The sequence below is a fragment of the Xiphophorus couchianus genome, chromosome 9 (assembly GCF_001444195.1).
Source record: "Xiphophorus couchianus chromosome 9, X_couchianus-1.0, whole genome shotgun sequence".
Lineage (NCBI taxonomy): Eukaryota > Metazoa > Chordata > Actinopteri > Cyprinodontiformes > Poeciliidae > Xiphophorus > Xiphophorus couchianus.
The window spans coordinates 29663107-29685041 of NC_040236.1; the positions used below are offsets into that span (position 1 = coordinate 29663107).

Below are 21935 nucleotides of genomic sequence, written 5' to 3' on the forward strand. Positions count from 1 at the left end.
CCCAATGTGGTTACGTTCTTTCTACTCTAATATCATTTCCAGCTGCTCAGAGGCCAACATTTTTAAACAGCTAAACACCTCCACCCCCTGACCAACAATGGCCACAGCAGCAAAAACAGGAAAATTCATGAACATGGAAATTTGCTGACACCTTGTGGATCTGTATTCATATTACACTTACAAAGTCCACAAAACTCAAAAGAACTCGATCAGAACTTTAGCCAACATCATTTAATAATAATGATTTTTGCAATACAAAAACACCTGTGCAAAAATATTCAGACAAATTACAAAGACAAGGCTTAACTTGGTCAATATGCGAGTAAACCTTATTTGAGTATAAATCTGTGTTGGTTCTTGAAAGTAAATGACAAAAAAAGTCAGATTTATGATGGATTTGCCAATGAAACAAAACAAAAATACACTTGATAAAGATTCACAGTCTTGTGTACAAGTGGTTTTTGCACTCACACATCCGTTACGTGGTGGAAGTGAACAAACTCAGGTTTAGGTAGCTCCGTCTACTTTAGAAAGAAAACAAAAATAAAAAGAAGACAGACTTCTTAGACAGAGATAAAATTGTACTTCAAAACATTAAAAATGTTGTTAAAACCTCAAAATGTGGAAAATGCTTTCATGGACAGTTAACTCATTTTTTCTTATTGAAATTCATAATGTAGAAATTGTTAAAGCAATAGCCCTTTTTCACAGTAAGAGGATGCTGAATGGATCGAATAAACCTCAAAGTAAATACAGAATAATATTTATCGTCTGCATTAATACAAAATGTTATTTTGTTAGTATAAATTCTGTGCTGCACTTAAAACTCTCAAACGCAGCTGACTGATAGTCTGACACACATTTGGGCGAACACACAGCTGAAAGCATCTGTCTGAACATACACATTTTGAGGATTGTCGAATACAAAAAAGGGGAAGATTTTTGACGGTAAAATCATCGATAAACTGCTTCTCAAGGTATCCCCTTAAAAAATACAACAAAGGCTTCATATCTAGTAATTAATTGACATCACCACCCAACAAAAAGAGAGGACAGAGGTCAGCATTTACACAACACGTTTCTTCATTTTGGAAAAAAATATCAGAGAGAATCTAAGCCATTTTTCAATACATTGAAAATAAATATAGATGTGAAGAAACCTTGACACATTTGAAATGATTTGTTTTTCCACCACAGCGCTTCCTGGGTCACTTACTTGTTACCCTGCATGCCAAAACACTAACTGTTAGATCAACAGAATGTGGTGCATGAATGTAATCAATGAAAACAAAATCTTTCAGAGCCAGAAAACACCTCTCAAACACACAATGACATCTAATAGTATTGTTTCTCGCACATAAATAGCAGACCCCAAAATGTTACTTAGTGACATTATCTGGTAGAGGCACTTTGTGTTTTACAATTCAACTTCCAACATTGCAATCCTGGATGACAAATCCTTTCTCAAAACATAAACAATAACAGTGAAGAAGCACAAATACAAGTCTGGAAAGCAATGACTTTTTTTAATTAATTTTTTTTAAATAAGGCATCAAAACATGTTCAGTCAAAAGAATATCTAAATGTTTGTGTTGGAATTAGAGTTTAAAGGGATAGTTTAGTTTTTAAAGTTATTTAAGGTGGTCAAAGAAATGTCTATTTTGATAAAACTGAAAAAAATCTCGTTAATTAGGTAAGTTAACAGAAAACATCCAACATGAGACAACTTTTATACTTTCATAGGAGATTGAAGACAAACTCCTGTGAAAATCGAAAATGCAGATAAACAAACTAAAACAAAAGCAAACATTCAGCTGTCATTTTCTAGGATATGTTATTAATTGGGATGCCCTCTCTGTGATTTTGATGAACGGTCCTGACAATAAAACATGAGCTCCATCCCAGTGGATGCCATCTAAATTTCACGGCAGAACTGCTAGCTCTCAGGAAGGCACAGAACCAGACACGCTCGAGTCCTGAAACCAAAGGGTGGAGTAGGAAACCAGCATGTTGATCTTCTCACTGAAAGCCAACAGTTGGTCTTGCTTGACTAACCATTTTATTTCTTGAGTCGGTATGTGTATTCAGGAGCGTAGCTGCAAGGCACCCAAAGGAAGTCTCATGAATGTTTATGTCTCTGTATGAAACAGTTTATTAAGAGAGACAGACCCTCACTGCCAGGGTCAAATAAAATCTGTTTAAATGGATGTAGGGTGGACTTGCTACTTTTTCTTTTTTGCCATCACACTGCTCGTCTTAAAAAGTTCTTTTGAATATATATTTATACGTATTTTCATCATTCACACAACACTTTTATGTACTGTATTTACAGAGATTACCATAGTAACATTGTTAAGCCATGATAGTAAGTACACTTTAAACAGTAAGGAAAGTCAGACATCTGTTTGCAATACTTATGCAGTTGCAGCAAAGTTTTTTTGTTTCTGCACAACCAGCAGTGTGTACAAGTCTGCATCTGCCTGGTCTCACTTTGACCAAAGATGAACTGTGACTCCCGCTCCCTGGCTGAGAGGCAGAGCTTCTCATGTATGGGTCCTCGAGCAGGAAGAGAGTGAACATACCTTCGCCTGTTTACAGGTCTGCGGTGATGACCGAGTCATTGTACATCAGCACGTCAGAGTCCGGAGTGAGTAGAGCTGCAGTTTGCGAACCGTGGTCAATCTGCGTCACCCCTTTTTGGGAAACTTGTCCGTAAACCTGGCTCTGCCCTCCGCCGTTTCCCGGCATGACGCAGTGAGACAGCAGCGGCATGTTGGCCTCGTGGTTGGAGCCCGTGGTGGAAGGCACCCCACTGACGTGACCCGTGCTGGTGGACCCGCTGGCACTGCTAGGCGAGCGGCTCTTAGGAGGAGGCAGGTGGTGCTGGATTACTCTAGTGGGTGGAGCCGGAGCTGCAAAGTGAGCTGGAAAGGCTGCGTACCCTGGTGGGATGGGGTATCCATTGACGGGGATGAAGCGCTGATGGGTTTGGGGCACAGCCATCGGCGTCCAGGCCGGAATTGGAGCCATCTGTCCCGGCGCAGGGATGGCCTGGGCGGGGTAGAGGTACCCAGCGGCGGTGGCAAAACGGGGGTTGCTGAGGTTGCTGACGGGACTGGCGCTGAGCGAGGTTGTCTGGGTGGTGGCATTGCCTCCTCCACCAGAGGGTGTGCTGGAGCTGGCATGGGAAGACAGCCCCTCCCATGCTCGCAGGCGGCTGTGGATGTCTTTGAAGCGCGGTCGCCGTGTGGGTCCTTCCTGCCAGCATTCCGTCATCAAGCCATAAAACCTGAATAATGAGAGAAATAGGTAGTTATTCCCAGTAACTACAGTCAGCATTAAAACTTAAACAGATGTTTTTATGGTGCAAAAAAGAAAAAGACATCCTAAATATTGTCTTTACACATAATTGGAAAAGGTTTGCATCAGTGTTCACTGCCGGAGAACCTTTTCACCTTTTCATTTTACAACCACATAGTATTTTTTATGGGTTTGTTACATCACAAACCCAATTGTGACATGGGAGAAAAACATTACATTGATTTTTATAAAAATGCACATGTATTTGACTCCCCTTTAGAGTGACAATAAATAAAAACCTGCAGATACCATCTTATTGGTGCATACATTTATCGCAGTATAAATCCAGCAGTTTTGACTTAGAGCAGGGGTGCCCAAAGTCGGTCCTCGAGGGCCGGCATCCTGCATGTTTTAGTTCTCTCCCTGGTTTAACGCACCTGAATCCAACAATGGCTCGTTAGAAGGCCTAAGAAGAACACTGACATGCTGAAAAGGTTGTTACTTCCACCAGAGAGAGAACTAAAACATTCAGGATGCCGGCCCTCGAGGACCGACTTTGGGCACCCCTGACTTAGAGGATTGTTGGGGAACAATAGTGAACAAACAGAATTATAAACATCAAGAAACACAGAGAGAAAATGCTTTTTAAGGTGTCACAGAGGATTATATTCTGCATTGAAAGACATTTATCCAGTTAAAATTATTTTAAAAAACCAATCCTGATAGTTGTAAACCTTCTTGAGTGCAGATTTTACTCAATGTACCTGAAAATTTTCAGTCCTAATGCAGTGAACGGTTTTAACCTGTTTTCTTTTAGAAAAACAAATGTGTTTATATTTATATCATCTGTACATATGATTGATGAACAAACAGAGGGATGGATACAACATCTGAGAATAAATTCTGTAATTCCAAAGCCTTTTCCATTCATATCCTGAGTGGGTAAATTCTTTTCCAGACTATTCCAAACTATGCAAGAGCCAAATGAACAGTTAGGGCTTCATAATCTCATCATAATAAATTGTGCAGCAACACACCTTGGTGGGCAATCCTCAGGGCAGGGCAGCAGCTGCCTCTTTCTCACCATCTCCATCACTTCCTGGTTGGAGAAGCCGTAGTAGGGCTGCAGGCCGTAGCTGAAGAGCTCCCACAGCACCACCCCAAACGACCAGATGTCCGAGTCCGTGGTGAATTTCCCGTAGGCGATGGCCTCAGGGGGCATCCAGCGGATGGGCAGCAGAGTCTTAGGCCGGATGCAGTAGTAGTCGGAGGAGTAGATCTCTCTGGAGAGACCCAGGTCAGAAATCTTCACATGGAGCTGCTCACCGACTAAAATGTTCCTGGCTGCGAGGTCTTTATGGATGTAGAAGTGACTCGCTAGATATTCCATCCCTGCAGAAACCTAATTAAAGTAAAAATTAGTTAGTTATCCATTTATTTGGCACATATTCATTTTAAGTGCCTTTAACATGTGAAATGTGAAAGGTAGAAAAAACAAACTGTGGTAAAAGTTGAAAAACAACATTTTTAAATTCATATAACAATGACATTCAAAACCAAGGAAAAGTTTTATCAAGTTTTTAATTGCCTGTATCATACTGTGTTTGCCATTTGTTTAAGAATGACTATAGGCATGCAATAATAAAAAACACGCATATTTAATGTGTCATTTAAATCCACCTGAATGGCCATATGCAGAAAGTCTCCATGATCCAGGCTGGATTTTACAGTGCCATCCTCATCACTGCTGCAGCCAACGTCAGAGTGGGGTGAACGCATGATCAGAAACTCGTGGAGGTCCCCTTGTGGCAGAAACTCGAACAGCATGCAGGCCGGCTGCTCCTGGGTAACCACACCGATAAGACAGACCACGTTTGGGTGCTGAAGCTCCGTCAGCACGGTGGCCTCCTGCAACAGAAAACAGATGAGTAATAAAATTGACTGATTTTTTATTTTATTTTAATCTGTGTCAGGAAATTTGTACCTAATAGTTGGTCATTTGTTTCAAATTGAGATATACCACAGCTTGCCGGAACAAGTTTTCTTTAAAACCAGGCTCATCACCCAGTCAACCTTAATTGTTTAGTTTGAAAACGTTTTCAAATCTTTTCATTAGTGATTTTAAGCAGTATGAAGTATTTCTTTAATTTATAAATAGAAATTAATAGAGGTATTGCAAAATAGATATATAAATAAAATTGAAACCACTTTCATTGATTAAGTTAACTAGAAAGGATAACATGGACGCTAAAGTGAAAAATTTCTGAGGACCGTTATTTACCTGTTGGAAGTCTGTCCACTGCTGGGCAGTGGAAATATCTTTCAGAGTCTTAATGGCCACAAGCTGTGCCTGGTCCATGCCTGGCAGGTACAGATGACCCTTGTAGATCTTCCCCAAAGTGCATTCCCCAAGCTCCTCCATGAAACGCACTGCTGACAGGGGAAGCTCTTTGGCTTTACTCTGTGAAGACAAGTGAAACTTAAAATCAACGAGTTGTGGAAAGGTGGCAAAAAAACCAGGTCATTATTTTTGGCTTCTGACAGCCCAGTACACCAAAGCCGGAGGCGTAAAATTAAGAGGAGGAAAATAAATCTCCCGGAGAATGTATAATTGCTCCAGTCCATTACATCACCACCCAATAATCCCTCTGACAGTTTTGTGAAAGCGGCGAGGGAAATTTTTGAAATTCAGCCACATTTCCTGTGATGAAAAATCTGATTTGGCTCTCAGCTTAAGCAGCATTTGGGGAAACTTAACTCCCAAGTCAGTTTACTTTAAAAATTCACAGCAGAAATAACAGAAAACACTGTTAGGTTAATTGTGCAGGAGGGCTTTGTGAGCCACATTCTTATTTTAATACACATTACTATTGCTATTTACAAGCACAATACAAAAACACGGAAACAATGACAAGCGTCTCATTTCCTTTTGGTAATACATTTAATTAATCAATGTGTTGTTTTGAAAACAGCCATCATTATGCACTTTGACCAGAGTCATGTCTATAACCAAAAGATTCCCCATGAATGGTCAATGAATAATGTAACAACTAAGTCATATTTCTGTCACAGAAATCACATAAGATGAGATAAACTACAGTAATAGTTTGAAAAAATGTGGAACAACCTATAAAACTCAGCAATAGCAGGTTTATGTTATTCTTATTTCTACATGTGTGTTAGTATGGACATTAATGAAATGCAGTGAGGGTAAATTGTGTGTGTGTGAGACGGAGCTCCTTTGGGGTGTGTAAGGTTAGATCTGGGAAAAGATGAAAAGTGAGCGAAGGTTGGCAGAGATTTTCTGATTCCAGGAACTCTGAGTTGAATAATGAAATTCCTCTGTAAGCACGACACACACACCCCAACATGCCCACACACACACACACACAGGCACACACACAGGTCAGCGTGAGCTCTGAGGGGGGTGCGATTATGTGCTGAATATTAGGAGAAAAGCAGATGTTTTCAGTTATGGGTTTGTTTCAACCCTTCTTTACTCCCACACCCACAGCCTCAGATCCTCTTCACACCACCACAGGTTTGTGTGTGTGTGTAAAACATGTGTCTCTAAAGGAATCATTAAAAGGTATGGCCCCTCCATGGCCCTGAAAAGAAAAGCCTGATGGGCAGCACAGTTGCAGTTTCAAATAAATACTTAAATAAAAGAAAATTGGTTTAATTGGAAATAATACTTGGAAATTCCCCTGCAAAAGCATTCATAACCCTGAAATATTTCACCCTTCTCACAAACAAACCAGAGTGTAAATGTGAAGGGGAAAGAAAAAAATATTCATGGTCTTCATATCTGTTCAGTAATAAAAATCCGAAATGTACCACAGTGTGGTATGCATTTGTATTCAGCTCTCAATTACAACTGAAGGTCTTTTGGGCTTGCTCAAGTTACACATAGCTAAAACTCAGTCTGACCACACAGGTGGGTTTTAAGATGAGAACAGTAGCGTTTAATCTGTTTCCAGTCACAACCATTCCATTGTAGTTTCAACTGTACATTTAGAATAATTTTCTGGGTGGAAGGTGAAGCTCTTGGCCAGTCTTTAGCAGCCTCTGACAGGTTTTCTTCCATGATTGCCTTCATCCATCTCCCCATCGTTTCTTACTAATTTTCCCATCACTGCTGTGGGAAAACATCTCCACAGCTTGACGCTGTCACTACTGTATGTATCCGTGGGGACATTGTGTTCAAGATCGTGAACAGTGTTAATTTTTCTGGATGTAGGCCAAAAAGTTTAATTCCACACATACGGAACTTCTTATGACTCTTTCAAATATGTGTTTCTCCTTGCTAGCTTAGAGTGCAATTATAATAATAATAATTCAGTCCTCTGATTCATCCACCTGAGTTGTGGATCTCAGCAGCTACTCCAAAAAAAACAGTTAACCACTGGTTAACAAATATGCACAACTTTCTGTTGGTCTATTACATAAAATTCCAATAAAACATATTGGATTTAATGAATGAATGAATTGTTTTACAAGACACTGTATGAGGATATTTGAACCTTTAAACATTGGCAAGAACATTTGTTCTTGCCAAAATCCCTTAAATAAACAAGCAACATTCTAATACTCTGCTAATCTTAGTACTTTCATTTTGACAAATTACTGTATAGATCATCACATACTCTCCTCTTCAACTGGTAAAAAATGCTAAGAAAATGATAAACATCCATAGAATGGCTGAGAAAGGCGACCTTCAAGGAAAGGTCCTGATGTGAACTACACAATTTTAGTGCAAATTCGATGATCTGCACGACAGAGTCTCTGTGAGTCAGAGAGACTAAGATGGAAGGAGAGGACGTCAGAAGAAGAACAAGAAGAAGATGGGATAAGTGAAAGCAGGAGAGTGAAGGGGAGCTGTGGAAAAACAGACAGTGGGAGAAAAATAAACAGAGGAAAGGAGCTACAGCTGGACATTCCTGGACCTGCTGAGATCTGATGATAGAGATCTGAAGATTTGCCTCATGCAGGTCATTTCCACACACTGAACCTTGTAACCCCAGCATGCTGCGAGGCGTCCCAGCCAACACACAGGGTGCTTTGACTTCTCTAGACTGCTCTTATAGATAAAGAGCAAAGGGGCTTTCTTTAAGAGAAGTTGCAATTGGGTCCAAAAAATGCAGTGCAGGTTAAAGTACTTTATTAAATTAACATGTGTTACTCAGACTGGGGTCTTATGAGTTGTCTAAGAAGTGACAGTGGAAATCTGGAGGGCACTCCATCAGAGGTGTTCAGAGGTGCAAGTGTTTTTCTGAAGGTAATGTACTTTAAAATGTCATTTTTAGGCACAAATAATGTAAATACACTCCAACCATAGCAAAGGTTACACCCCAAAGAGCACCCCAAAACAACAGGAAAATCTTAAATCCAATCATGTTTGAATATAATATAATTTTATTAGATGTTTTTTTCCCCAACTCCAAATAAATAAATTATAGCAGAGAAAGAGCATTTACTCAGTCGCCATGTCATGTGTTGGGATGTGTAATACCTTTGGTTTGTAGGCAGTTGTGAGCATAGACATCTCAACGTTTTGACCTCGGACTGGTTTCGGTGGACGAGCAGCTGGGGGCCTGGAAGACTTCTGGTTGTTGCGGCACACGCAGATGAAGAAGAAAAGCAAAACTATGGCCAACGGGATCGACACACTGGGAACTAAAATCTTGAGGATATCAATGCTGCCACCTGACATGTCTTTATGGTCTGAAAAAGAACAAAAAAAGTGTTTATGGCATAACTATGCTCTATGCCAAAGTTATTTATAATGGTAATTCTGTCGATCTTTTCTTTTAGAAGTACACCCAGTACTTCTGGAACAGTTGGTGAAGCTATTGTTGTCATGAACTTTGCAAACACAGCACATTTTTCACATTTTTCCAGAGCATCTGCTGCATTCTGTTTAATAAATCATTTGAAGGAAGTGTTACTGCCATTAACCATTTACTTTCTTTATTTTTCTTTCCATAGATAGTACTACTCGCTCATTGCTCCAATGTTTAACCATTCTCATGTATCTGTTTGCAGGCAGAGCCACTGATACATCAGTTGATGTCATTATTCTTGTTTACTTCCTTGATCTTGAAAGTACCCCTGTTCCATTACTGCTGCCTTCTTGCTCTCTCTTTTTCCTATAGAAAGTATCCATAGCTCATTACCTCCATTTTCAAATAAGTCTGTTCCTTGGACAAACCCATTAATGAAGTTATAGTTTCCCAAAAGGACTCCTGGCTCAGTTCTTTTGTGTTTTCTATATCTTTCTTGAATGAAGCCATTGATAAAGCACTTACTGCAAATCATTCCATGTTATTTCTTAATATTCTTTCTCTTAGGAAGTAACCCTAACATAGTGTTTATGTGCTTAGTTGTATGTCTTGTCTGGAAGAAGCCAATGAAGCTACTATTGGAATTAATTGTAGTTGCTTTATTTTTCTTTCCCATAAAGTCTAGACGTTTGTTAATGCTTCATAAAATCAACTAAACGTCATAAAATGTACTTGTGTGTAGTATTAACCAAAGTCAATATGAAAAAACATTTCAAACATTTATATCCACTGATCCATTGTCTTTATTCATTTTTCCTTGCGTGGTTTTATCTCCAGAATTCTCTGGGTGAGAGCCCGGAAACACCCTGGACAGGTCCACCAGTCAGTCACAGGAACAATTAATACCTTTTAATTGACTATGATTTCATAATTTTTCAAAGTTTTAGAGAAACCCTGAGTTCACTTACAAAATGTTTATGGAGTAAGTAATTCTACAAATGAGCAAATATATTACAGCCATAAAGACAGGGCATATTTTAGAGATGTCGAAGAAGAAGACAAAAAGGAAATGAGGAGCTTGTTTATTTTAAGCAATTAAAATGTTCTTCTCTGTGAAACTGATTTGAAAAAGTGTTTTTTTTTCACTTTGGTTTAGGAATTGTGCTAAAGTGCACTGTAGTTGCTTGTTTTGGCTTTAAATAAGTATGTATTTCATACAGTGTGTCATTGTGTAGGGTGATCCATCGCTTCCACCTTTCTCCTTCCAAGTATGACTTGTTTTCTACTTAAACTCTTCCAGGTTCCCAGTAAAAGAAATGCTGTTTAAATAGAGCCAAGGATTGGAAAACTACATCAGCGAGAAGAGATCCGACTTTTAAAGCAAAAAGTGCCCCATGCACAACAAAAACAAATAGTGTGAAGAAGCAACATAAAAAGCTAGGATGATATACAACTATAAAATTAGAAACATGTGCTTTCATATTCCAGTTCCTCACCACAGATTGGAATGTCGCAGAGCTCCATGCGGACACCTTCATCCAGCGTGAAGCACCAGGGGGCTTCATGGGTTTCCCCCGGGTTGCGGCAGTAAGAGTGGCCCCCGTTCAGCTCTGTGTAACGGACAGCCAGAAAGGTGTGGCTGTGAGGATACTGCGAGTTCCATGGCTGACACTGACGGCCCGATTTGGTCACGCTCACTGTCCCTCTGTAATCTGCCCCAGTGTTGTTGTAACACTTGTGACCTGGGAAGCATAAAGGTGAGGTAATTAGTCCCTGCCCCAATAACTGCTCATTTCACAAATAAGTAGTCTAAATAACATCCCAATTTAGAGCCAAGCATTTTTTTTTTTTTTTTAAAAAAAAGCAAATTAAAGAAACTCTGCCTTTCTTTCTTTTTTTTAAAAGTGGAAAACTAAATCTGACCAAAAAAGAGCTTTTTGGGCTCTCACAACCTGGCCTTCCACATATGCACAAACACGTAGCATTTGTACATCCTGGAAAATATCACTGACTTCTATTGCTGTAAAGAGAAAAAAATATTATTTTCTTTATAAAAAAAAAGAATATGTCAAATGAATATGTGCACTTGTATTTGTGACAGATATAGTGAAGTCATTTACTAGAAAAATCATCAATGCAGGACAGAGAACAGGTAAAGAGATCACAATGCTCATCACTTATCAAAAAGTCTATTTTGGAGACAATATTGTACAATACTGGGAAATTTGTATGTAAATAATTACTGAATTACAGAGGTGGGCTCACTTACGTTAGTCCACTAATAATAGAGCTAATCTATTCATTTAGATAACGTTAAAACATTTAGCACTTTTAGCGTCCCCTAAATTACATTTTCTGGATAAACTATATAACGCTAATTTGCTTGGCTGTTTTGTAAACTTTAACTTGAATGAAGTTCAACATCTGTGTTTAAGTTTTGATTATCCACTTAAGAGTTCTTCAAGTAATAAGACATTCATGTTCATATTTTGAAGGGGGTGAAGACTGAACAACAGTTCGTTTCCTTTATTCAAGTTCTCTCTCGTTTCTCCCTCTAAAACTATGTTTCAAATAAGAAACATACAGATACGAAATAAAACACGGACAGTAGACAACAAGATAAAACAATATCTAAGGGTATTATAGAACATTATAGAACTTAAATTAAATGATACTGAACTAAATTGGTGCTCAGGTGTTGCAGTCTTTCAAGCAAAGATCAAAATTTAATTGAATTTAGCGCATTAGCTTCTGCTTAAAACCATTTAGATGTAGTACTTCACCATTAGCAGAATTAATGTTTATGATTAGTGCTTTAGGGTTATTGCAACTAACATTTTAATTAATATAATTAGTGGCAATATTTATAACCAGATATAAAATTTTGCACTTGAGATAGAATAACAAAGAATGCTACAGATGCACTGATTCCTGTGGTCAACAATGAAGCAAACCAATAGAGCGGCCTTACTCTTGTTAATGGGTTCAGCCATGGGAATTCCAATTCTTAAACAGTTGGCTGCCTTTGGGCTGTCGAAGGCAGCTAGCTCGTCACAATTCGGCAGTTTGAGGCTTTTCAGTATGATGGGGTTGGAGCGAGCGATGATGTACTCCGTCTTGCATAAATCATTCTCCAGGATCTCACATTCGTCCTTACAAAGGTCCCGAGGTTTGTCAATGCCTGATGTGCGGTCGCATGTTGGGAAGGCAAAGTGGCAAAGGGAGGGGATGGCAAACTGGGAGCAACGATCGGACAAGTGGTTGGAAGTTCCAATCATGGTGAAGGCAGCTGGAAACAAGAAAGGAAAAAGTTTGAAATGTTAGTATGAAAAAAAAGAAAATTAAGACATTTAAATCTATTTTTAAAATGAAGTACGGTAGCCCATATGATATTTTAAAAATTGTCAAAAGTTTACAACAGTGTTCCTTATGGAAGCCATCCCATCCTTTTTACTGGCTTCTTCTGCTGTGTATAATACAATAATTAAAATAAAAACAAAAACTGATGACCACAGATGCATTTTATTCAATGTGTAACTCATGGCTCTGCAGTTATTACAAGCATTTGTTTTTTCTGTCATTGCCATGACCAGTGCAATTGCTTTGTCTTGAGTAGAGAAGACGACAAGAGAATAAAAAGTTGATAAGTGAAGTTGGTCACAATCCAAACGTTCCTGCTGCACATGCTGTTTGAATAAAAGTGATTATAAAGATTAATAAAGGTGACAGCATGCTGAATATGTATTCCAAAGTTGAAACATATATGATTTACAGCTCTACTGTCAGCTTATTATGATACAGTGGCTATATAAATCCGCTGCATCACGTCCTTGATGTTCCAGATTAAAGCCTGGGTTCAGACGACGGTTTGTTCGTGAACTGTTCAGGGGGTGAAGCTGACAGCTGTATGAATGTCATCAATAACATTCAAACTCAACTTCCTTCGGAGGACATATTGGACGCAAGAAAAGCAAAACAAAAGAACCAAAGCGGAAACGCAGACATTTATAACAGTGTGGCTCTTTGGGCCATGTGTGCTCCATAAACAGAGAAGACAAAGCTGAACTCTCACTGAACTCTGAAGTACATCACAAGGAATTCTTTAAGTTATCTTGTAGCAATGAACACTGGGAGTTCTTTCATATTCTTGCAACTGTCTGTAGCTGTTACCTAACCAACAGAGTCATATGTGTACAAAACAAGCTGAAAAATTGGCTGGGAATTGGATCGTCATGGCCAATTCTCACAAAGTTAATTGCTCATAAAACATTAATGTAGGACAACTGCAAATAAAAAGTGGGGTCTATGTACTAGCCAGCATGAACTGATGTCATTAGTATATATTTGAGACACATGGGGACCCAGTAGGTTTTACCAAAATGGTTTGTTTTAGTCAACCCTTTCAGGTTCTATGCTAATACCCAGTGTCACTTAGCCTAAGCAAAACCCACATGGGGTCCTAATACATATATCGGCTAAGTAGATATGCTAACAATTTCTTTGATAAAAATACATTTTGTTTTGTAGTTTTTTAAAATTTTGTCCTTTTCTTAATAATACACAGACCATTTCTATTAGGATTTATATTTGTTGAAAAAGTACTGCATATAGATTACAAACAATCCCATAAATCTGTGACTTACTTACGTTGCAACCAAAGCACATGTATTTATACATGAAAATTTTTTTTCCAATAATTACCAGCTAAACAACCCACATTGTTGGCATCTGGTTAGCAGTTAATAGGCATAGTGCAGAGCAATCCTCTTTGAAGCTGTTGCATTTGGAAGTGTTTGTGTTTCTAATGAAGCTATTCACAGCTGAAACCCAGTAGTCTGTCCATTCTCTGCCCACTTCAGTATTTCATAGTCAATATGTGCTAAAAGCACCGCCATGGATTTATTTATCTTACACACTGCGGTACACCACATGTGAATTTCTGTTTAAACTCTTAACCTAGCTACATCACCACTGGAAAATGCACAATGTGTCAGTTTGTCCATGATATATGCCATAGAAATAATGTTCTATGACTATATAAAGAAACAGGAATCATATTTTTATTTCTTCATATTCAAATTGTTAAAGTAGAAAAATTATAACTCAACAGGGAAGGCGGGGGAGGATACCTGTAGAGGAGTATGAGTACTTTTCTAAGCACCACTTTAATAGAAGAAGAAAACATGGAAAATCAGGTGTGACTCAGTGGTTTAGATAAACACAACCAGCTGGATGAGACCAGGCAGAACTACAGCAGATGTCCAGCTTACCTGCCTCTGCTCCAGTTAGTGGCACAGAGAACATGACTGTTCTGAGCAGAGGCTAGACAACAAAGTCCTATGTGTAGAACTTTGTTGTCTAGAGTTCTACACATAGGACTCTAGGCAACAGAGTCTAGAGTCTAGACTCTGGCTAGAGTCTAGACAATCAACCGCGATCAATGAAGTATCGCTGTTGGATACTTCATTGATCCAACCGCAGTGGATCAATGAAGTATCTGTGTAGGACACACAGCAGTTAGGTAATACCATGGATCATGCCATGGATCAGAGATAGAGCAAAAATGACTATGCAACTAACACACTATGTTTATCTTGTTTTATGTCAGTCTAAGCTATAACTAAGATCTGAATGCTAGAACTCTGCCTTTTCCAGCCTGAAGCTGGCCCTTTTTTAACCTGTACTCCTCGCTCTGATGTTCCTAATAAATGTCTAGAGAGGAATTAGCTGACTCACGTCTCCTTACTCAAAAGTGAACACAAAGTTTTTAATATTTCTGTAAAGGAAACCTTTGCAGATAGAGAAATGCATTTTCTTGAATTTGTAGTTTATAAAATGTATGTGTAATATGCTGTTTTTGACCATGTTATTCTTTTAAATATCAATGGATCTTTGAATAAAGTAATACTAATAATAACAAATGATAAGTTAAATATACTTGTAATTAATTCAGTCACAGCAAATATGCAAACAAAACTGAATAAATAGAAACAATTCAATGCACTAAAACTGCAGCACAAGTGCATTGTTCCCACCTGTGATTTGAGTCTCAATCTCCCCCTGCATCTGCAGAGAATCGACATAGATGGTGCGGTTTCCGATGAAACGAGCACAGGCTATGCCTCTGTACGGCTGGCAGAATCCATCTTCATTCAGATCCACCCTGACAGCAAAACAGAGAGGAGAGGAGGATCACTTTTAAAGTCATCTGTAGTCTATTACCACATCTTTCTGGGCCACTTTAACAAACAGCAGAAGCGGATGGAAGCAGGAAGAAACGCAGCCTGTTGAAACCATAAGGCTGCAGTGCACAGCATCAACTCTAGAGGTCAGTCCAAAGTTGACTATTAGACCAAACCACACAGTTAGAAGAGAGGCTGGTTCTGGTTGCTGCCTTTGGTTGGCTAACGATAAGTCATAGTACTGTCAAAGGCTGAGATTTAAAACACTCATGCATACAAATCACAGTTCACAGCACATATGTAAACCACATTAGGAATTAATATTTGGCTGATGTCGGAGAAATGTCACTTCAGGGCGTAATTTAAAACATGTGCAGAAAGAGCAATCATGGTTTCACAAGTATTCAAATCCAGCTTCATTTCAGGATTTTTCTTTGCACATTACACCAACTTTTTACTTTTTTTAAGCTCGCTCCCCACCACCTTCATCTTGCTCAAAGTGGCCTGATCTCTCACCTCTCCTGTTCTATAAATACATCCATGCACACTCCAACCACATGCATCCTAGCGAGCTACTCGCTCAGTGTGAGATCACTTAGTCATGAGCTTTAAGTCATGCCATATGGGGACTTTAATACCAGGCAAAGCCACATTAAATAGTACAGGGGAGGACATGATGCCACTGGGCATAGAGGCGCATTTCTGAGGGGATGTAAAGTACATCCTCATGCTTTAGACTCTATAGCTAGAATAACCAGTGGAATAATCCTGCTGAAATGAACTGGACTGTAAAGACTAGCAAAAAGCAGTTAATGGTAAACATTTTCAATAATTCAACTCAAAAATGGTTACTCATATTATATAGATCCATTCCATTCAACTTTATACAATTATTTCTTAATACTTAAGACCACAGCTAGTGAAAAAACTCAAAATTCAGTTCTCCCACCTACCCCCCACAGAAAGGCAACAGCAGAAGACAATGTTGTTTGCCAAATCAGTGGTTGCGCAATTGTCATATTTGACATCAAACACCCAAAACTCCATGTCTTTTTGCTCTTCCTATAGATTTTATTAACTGAATATGTCTATGTTTGGTGGTTCTTGAAGAATTGATGGCACTAACTCTAGCAAATATCCTATAAACATTTAAATGGACTTAGCTTAAAAATCTTATAAAAGAAACAAATAAATAAATAAATATAAATAAATCTTATATTTTAATCCACTCAACTTTCTATGCATATACAATTCAACCTAACATTGTTTATACCCCAGGAAGATTTAGCTTGAAATTAATATTTTATTTTTAGCAACACTTTTGACAGGAAGTAATGTTAACGTTTTGGTGAGACCCAGATGGAGTTTCGCCTTCAATATTATAGAGGCTTTGTCAAGAGAGCTAACAATTAGGGTGATGGCAAAGAGGAGTGTCCCATTTTCAATAACAAACAAAAATCATGGTTGAAGGAAAAATATTTAGCAATGTAAATCAGTCAGAGTGTTAATAAAGTTGGGTTTAGCTGTACTGGATACAGTGTTTTGTGGAAACTTTCTTAAATCTTTTGTGGCTCACAGTTTCTTCTGGAGAGTGTCAATGACTGTCTGCTGGACAACTGTTAGCTCAGAAATCTTCAGTATGATTGTGGAGGTCAGAAATGGCAACTACATTAATTAAATTTCCATTTTGACTGGATTTAGATAAAATTAAAATATTTTGGGAAATCTATTTTGATATTTTCATGAACTATAATCACCTAAATGAACAGAAATAGTTGCTTGAAACATATCATGGTGCATGTGATGAATCTGTATCATCATTTTCACATTTTGAAATGAATTACTGAAATACATTAACTTTGTGATGATGTTCTAACTTCTTGAGATGCACCTGATCCTGCATTATGAGACTCTTTATAATAAAACTCAGAGTACTCAGAGCAAGCTGTTAATAAATGTATAGACAGAAAAATGGGAACTTCGCAGTTTTGATGCATAAAAAAAATTGATGAAACAAAATAAAGCATATTTTTCAAGGATTGATCTGCCAATCAGAGCTGATGGAGGAAAAATTGGCAGATTCTGATGACTGGTGCATTTCACTACTATTGAATCCACAAAGATCAAAGCTGCTCTAAATAGCATCAAAACTGCAACTTAATGCACACACAAGTTCATATGGGTATACATATGCGCAAAATCACACACACCATTCTAATTACATCAAAAGGGTGTGCAAGTTTGGTGTGAGTCAGGGGTCAGTAGGTCCCCTTTCTCTGAAGAGTGTTAAGTGACTGAGAGGCCAAGGTTAGAAAACCTTTACCCCTCACTGTGCTCATCTTAATGGACTTTCCAGACACAGATGAACACAATAAATATAAAAGCGCTGGTCTGCTTACTGTTGGTTAACAATATCACATTTTAAGGTGGTTTTACCAGATTATATCCTTAGAATATGGAATTTCCTACTAAAATATTGACATAAAAGTAAAATGTGTGTTGTGGTCTGTCTGCAGAAGTTTTTGTAGGTCTTTAAAAAGCCACAAAAAAATCTTCTCTATAGTAAAAATAAAGATTTTTTTTCAAGTTAAAAAACAGTGAGCAATAAATCTACATAGTAAGATTTAGGTGTTTAATAAATTCAGATTTTGATCATGAGTTTTGATTGACTTGTAAACGAGATGAGATGCAGTTAAAAGGATGTGAGTACAAGAAAGCACACACGTGTGCGTACATGCACAAAAATGGAGTGTCTAGGCAGCAGAGAGGTCTGTGCGTCACCGAGAATGTAGGACACACACATTTATGCAAGCAGAAAGCCACACACAGACGAGAAAATGACAAGGGAGAGCAGACGATCCACCACAATTTAGTAAGGTCCCTGCAATGAAATTATAACTTTGCTTGGTCCGAACATCCTTTAACCGAAGCCGGCCTGCATAAGTCACCAACACTGCCCTGTTGGACTGCATTTCCTTTCAAAATCCACTTAGATTTATAAAGGCCTTCGTAAAAAACTCAATTTTAGCATAAAAATGTCATGTTTCAAAAAAGAAAAAGAAGATTCATTGTGAGAAATCTGAGAGTTTTGAAAAGTAAGTGTTCTTATTCTTGCATCATTTTATTGTTTGTAAGTGAGCAATCCCAAAGAAGGAAAGCCATTGCGGTTTCTATTTGGGTAAACAGTGGATAGTTGTTTGGGGCTTTTATTTTACACACCAACGCCACAGGCCCTCCGTAGAAATGTTTTATAACCGTCAATTATAAGGAAAGCTTTTTCCTCCAAGACTTGATTTACAGTGGAAATATAAAAAGAAAGACAAGCCTTTTTGTTGAAGATGTGTAAACCAGGAAACTGAAAGTCAAACATTTTTTCCAGTCATTTTATTTGTTCAGGTATGTGAGTACTTGCTCTGTTTTTTGCTACAGAAAGTTGGAACAGTGCAGTGGATGTTCCTGTTCAGAATGATTTGAGACTGTACACATGAACATCAGTCATTCAGTTCTGTTAACAATCCCTTGATACATTTTCTTATGGGTTTTATAACAGGCATCTTCTAAAAAATTTGAAAAAGGCCAAAAATATTTCCATTCAGACAATATAGGGCCAGTCTTTTTGTTTTTCATTTGTGTTTCCATAAACAACATGTACCTCACTATTGCGAAAATTATAAAACAATCACACATTCACCTACATTAAAAACACTACGTGGTGAAAAACCAAACACTACAAAAGCAACACACCATCAATACAGATAAACATGGGAGCACCATGTTATGAGAATTTCTTTCTTCAAAAGAGAGAGGAGAACAGGTCAAAGTTAATGGGAGGATAGAGCTATAACTAGACAATATGGGTAAGCCTTTCAGAGGCTTCAGAAGACTTGAGACAGGGGTGAAAGTTCAACTTTCAGCATCATGACCTCAGCGTGGTTTAGTTTAAGGACATTTAGACATTAGGAAACCCCAATGTCCAAACCTAAATCTAATTGGGAACTGGTGATAAAAATGTTTAAATCTAAGTTGAAAGATTTTGTTTTATTTTGTTATTGATTTTAGGAAAGGGTTCAAATTTCCAAATGTGCAAAACTGGTAGAGATAGAGTGTACAAGACAAAGTACAAAGTACAGATTCAATACAAATGTGTGCCACAAGCTTTGGATTTAATTTGTGAAAACATCTGAAAACCTTAAAACTACACACTACTTTGTGTTGGTCTTCCATCCCTAAAATTAAATTCAAGTTTATGTACTGCAACATGTCAAAATGTAAAAAACGTAGGCCTTAAAAATACTTTTACAACACAATGTAAAAATAATATGACACATAGGTCTGTTTCTCTAAGCCACTCTTAAAACCAGGAAAAACACTTCTGATCTTCAGAAGTCAGCAAATGGCTACAGAGCACCATTTTGCCAAAATCTCTCCTATAGCAACTGTCATAGCAACAATGCAATGTAATTATAACTGTGACACTGTGACAATAAACCACATTTATCTTGCCACTATGAGCAGTGAGGCTCAACTTGTACACGTTTGGAGCAAATATATTCAATTTAAGTCAGTTTTTCTGGTTTTCATAACTAAACTTACACAGGCTGCTTACTGTATATAATATGGGTAGAAAGAACAACTAAAATAATTGGCCGTGAAATGTACCCAGTCTATCCCCAAGTATGATTTATTTACCAAATAAAATAGATAAGTGATACCTTTATCAATAACAGTGACACGTGAGAACATAAATCCCCAAAACTATGTTTCATGAAAGCTTCACAGACATGACTTTTATTCACTTCCAGATTCCAGTAGAGTATATTGAGGAGATTATTTCAGGTCTTTTGACCTTCACTTTCCTTGCTGTATGAGAGGAAATGTATGAATAATATAAAAGGAAGCTTTGATCTCTGAGGGTACGGTTAACAGCTGATGACAGATGTAACATTGGAGGCAAAGGGAGTTACTTTTGCGAAGGTAAACTGATGAGTTGCCTGCACTATTACTCATCTTCAAGGAGAAGTTGAACTCAACATCAAAGCTCAAACAACCAGAATCTTTTAAGGCTTATAATCGATCAAGATGTCAAGCCACTCTCCACAGGAATAACCAGTGCTATAATGGCACACGTCTCCAGCTGCTGCAGTTTTTCCAACAAGACCAAAGCTAATGCTAGATATAGTTTTCATGTGGTTTCTTCATTTCTGACAGTGGATTTAACTGTGTTTAAATCTCCCATTTGATCTCATTAAATAAATACCTCAAAGTGCCTGAAGCCTCCACTGTTTATTTTCGGAACCTAGGTTTTGATTATGGACGAAATCTTAAGGACATCCACTTTCGCTCCGCGGGAACATTTAAGCTGAGGTAACAGGTTTGATTTGAGTCTTGGGATTTAACGATGTGAAACTCAAAGCTCGCTGTCAGAGAGAATGCAGAAGGAACAGGATTTGAGAGGATAAAGGAAGCGAATGGGCGGATCCCAGTGACATTTTAGATGTCAGGGTTTCATTTCCAGGAGCTGCTGTGGGTGCTGAGTGAAAAGGAGATGAGCTGCCAACAGCAGGAGCTCACAACCCTCGTTGGAGTCCAACCCTCAACATGTGCTATAGGACTCTTGGGCTCTACATGATTTCTTTAAGTGAACAAGACCGATAAATTTGATTTCTTTTACACCCATAAAGTGTGTCAACGTGTGAAAGAAAGTAGACTTCTCTCTTTCACAGAGTTCCTACTAACTTTTTATGTTCAAATTCCAAACTTCTCCAGTATCAAATTATCAGAGTACTGAATGGATTGATTGACAGAAGTATGAATGGATGAAATGACTGGAGATACAATCACAGAGCATTGCCTCAATTATGAAATTTTTTTCTTTTTTTTTGCTTAAATCTCTTTTGTTGCGTTCAGGAGATTATTACAAGACAAAGGAAGATAAGAAAAAAATAGATGTTGTCACTGCTTACTTCTACCATTGTTTGTGTCTGGTTTCATCTGTTCCAGAATTATGATGCATGTTTCACATCAATTACATAAAAGTTGGATAACATACGACATGACTGTTCATATAGGAGACACCTGGAAAACTATTGGATATGTATCCAATTTAGTACCATATATGGAAGTGGCAAAAATCTGATTTTTGGGGGGAGAAAAAAAAATCTGAATTGGGCCATTCAGACTGGCATAAAATAATAAAATATGGGTAAGGAAAGTTGCCTGGTGTGTGAATGTAGCCAAAGCGAGACAAAGTCAGAAGGGCTGGAGGATGTTGGATGGATGGAGTGACTGATGGACAGACAGACATAGATAAAAAGGTGGACTGCCAAATGGACAGACGGATGGCTAGAACACTTAGACAATCGGACAGGGAATCAAAAGATGAAAAGCTAATATTTTTCAATAATAAGTCAAATACTTCACTTTTCCAGACTGTGTAGAAACCTTGAAAGTGTTTCTCTCACTCTCCATTATATAGTACAAAACATCCATCTGACCCTAACTAAGAAATTTGGCTATGTTCATGCTGCTGTTTTAGGATTCTGTTACATTGTGAAGATTACCAAGAGATTTCTTGGAAAATGAACAAAAGTACCAAAGCTCACATTTGAAATAATCACCTGAGGTTATTGAAAAACTGCAGGCGAATTATAGTTTCAGAATGAACCAGACT

The 21935-nt window shown here is 38.1% G+C and overlaps 1 protein-coding gene across 1 annotated transcript in view; it reads right to left on the minus strand.

Annotated features, from left to right (window-relative positions):
• Window positions 1–204: 204 nt before the first annotated feature.
• Window positions 205–21935, minus strand: part of ror1 (receptor tyrosine kinase-like orphan receptor 1) — a 143928-nt gene continuing 122197 nt past the window's right edge. The window contains exons 5-12 of the mRNA XM_028028608.1: window positions 15119–15246; window positions 12055–12372; window positions 10580–10825; window positions 8813–9024; window positions 5582–5761; window positions 4981–5208; window positions 4338–4702; window positions 205–3289 (exon numbers count right to left, since the gene is read on the minus strand). Coding sequence (XP_027884409.1) covers window positions 2593–3289; window positions 4338–4702; window positions 4981–5208; window positions 5582–5761; window positions 8813–9024; window positions 10580–10825; window positions 12055–12372; window positions 15119–15246 — 2374 coding nt within the window. The 3' untranslated portion in view covers window positions 205–2592. The remainder of the gene's footprint in view (window positions 3290–4337; window positions 4703–4980; window positions 5209–5581; window positions 5762–8812; window positions 9025–10579; window positions 10826–12054; window positions 12373–15118; window positions 15247–21935) is intronic.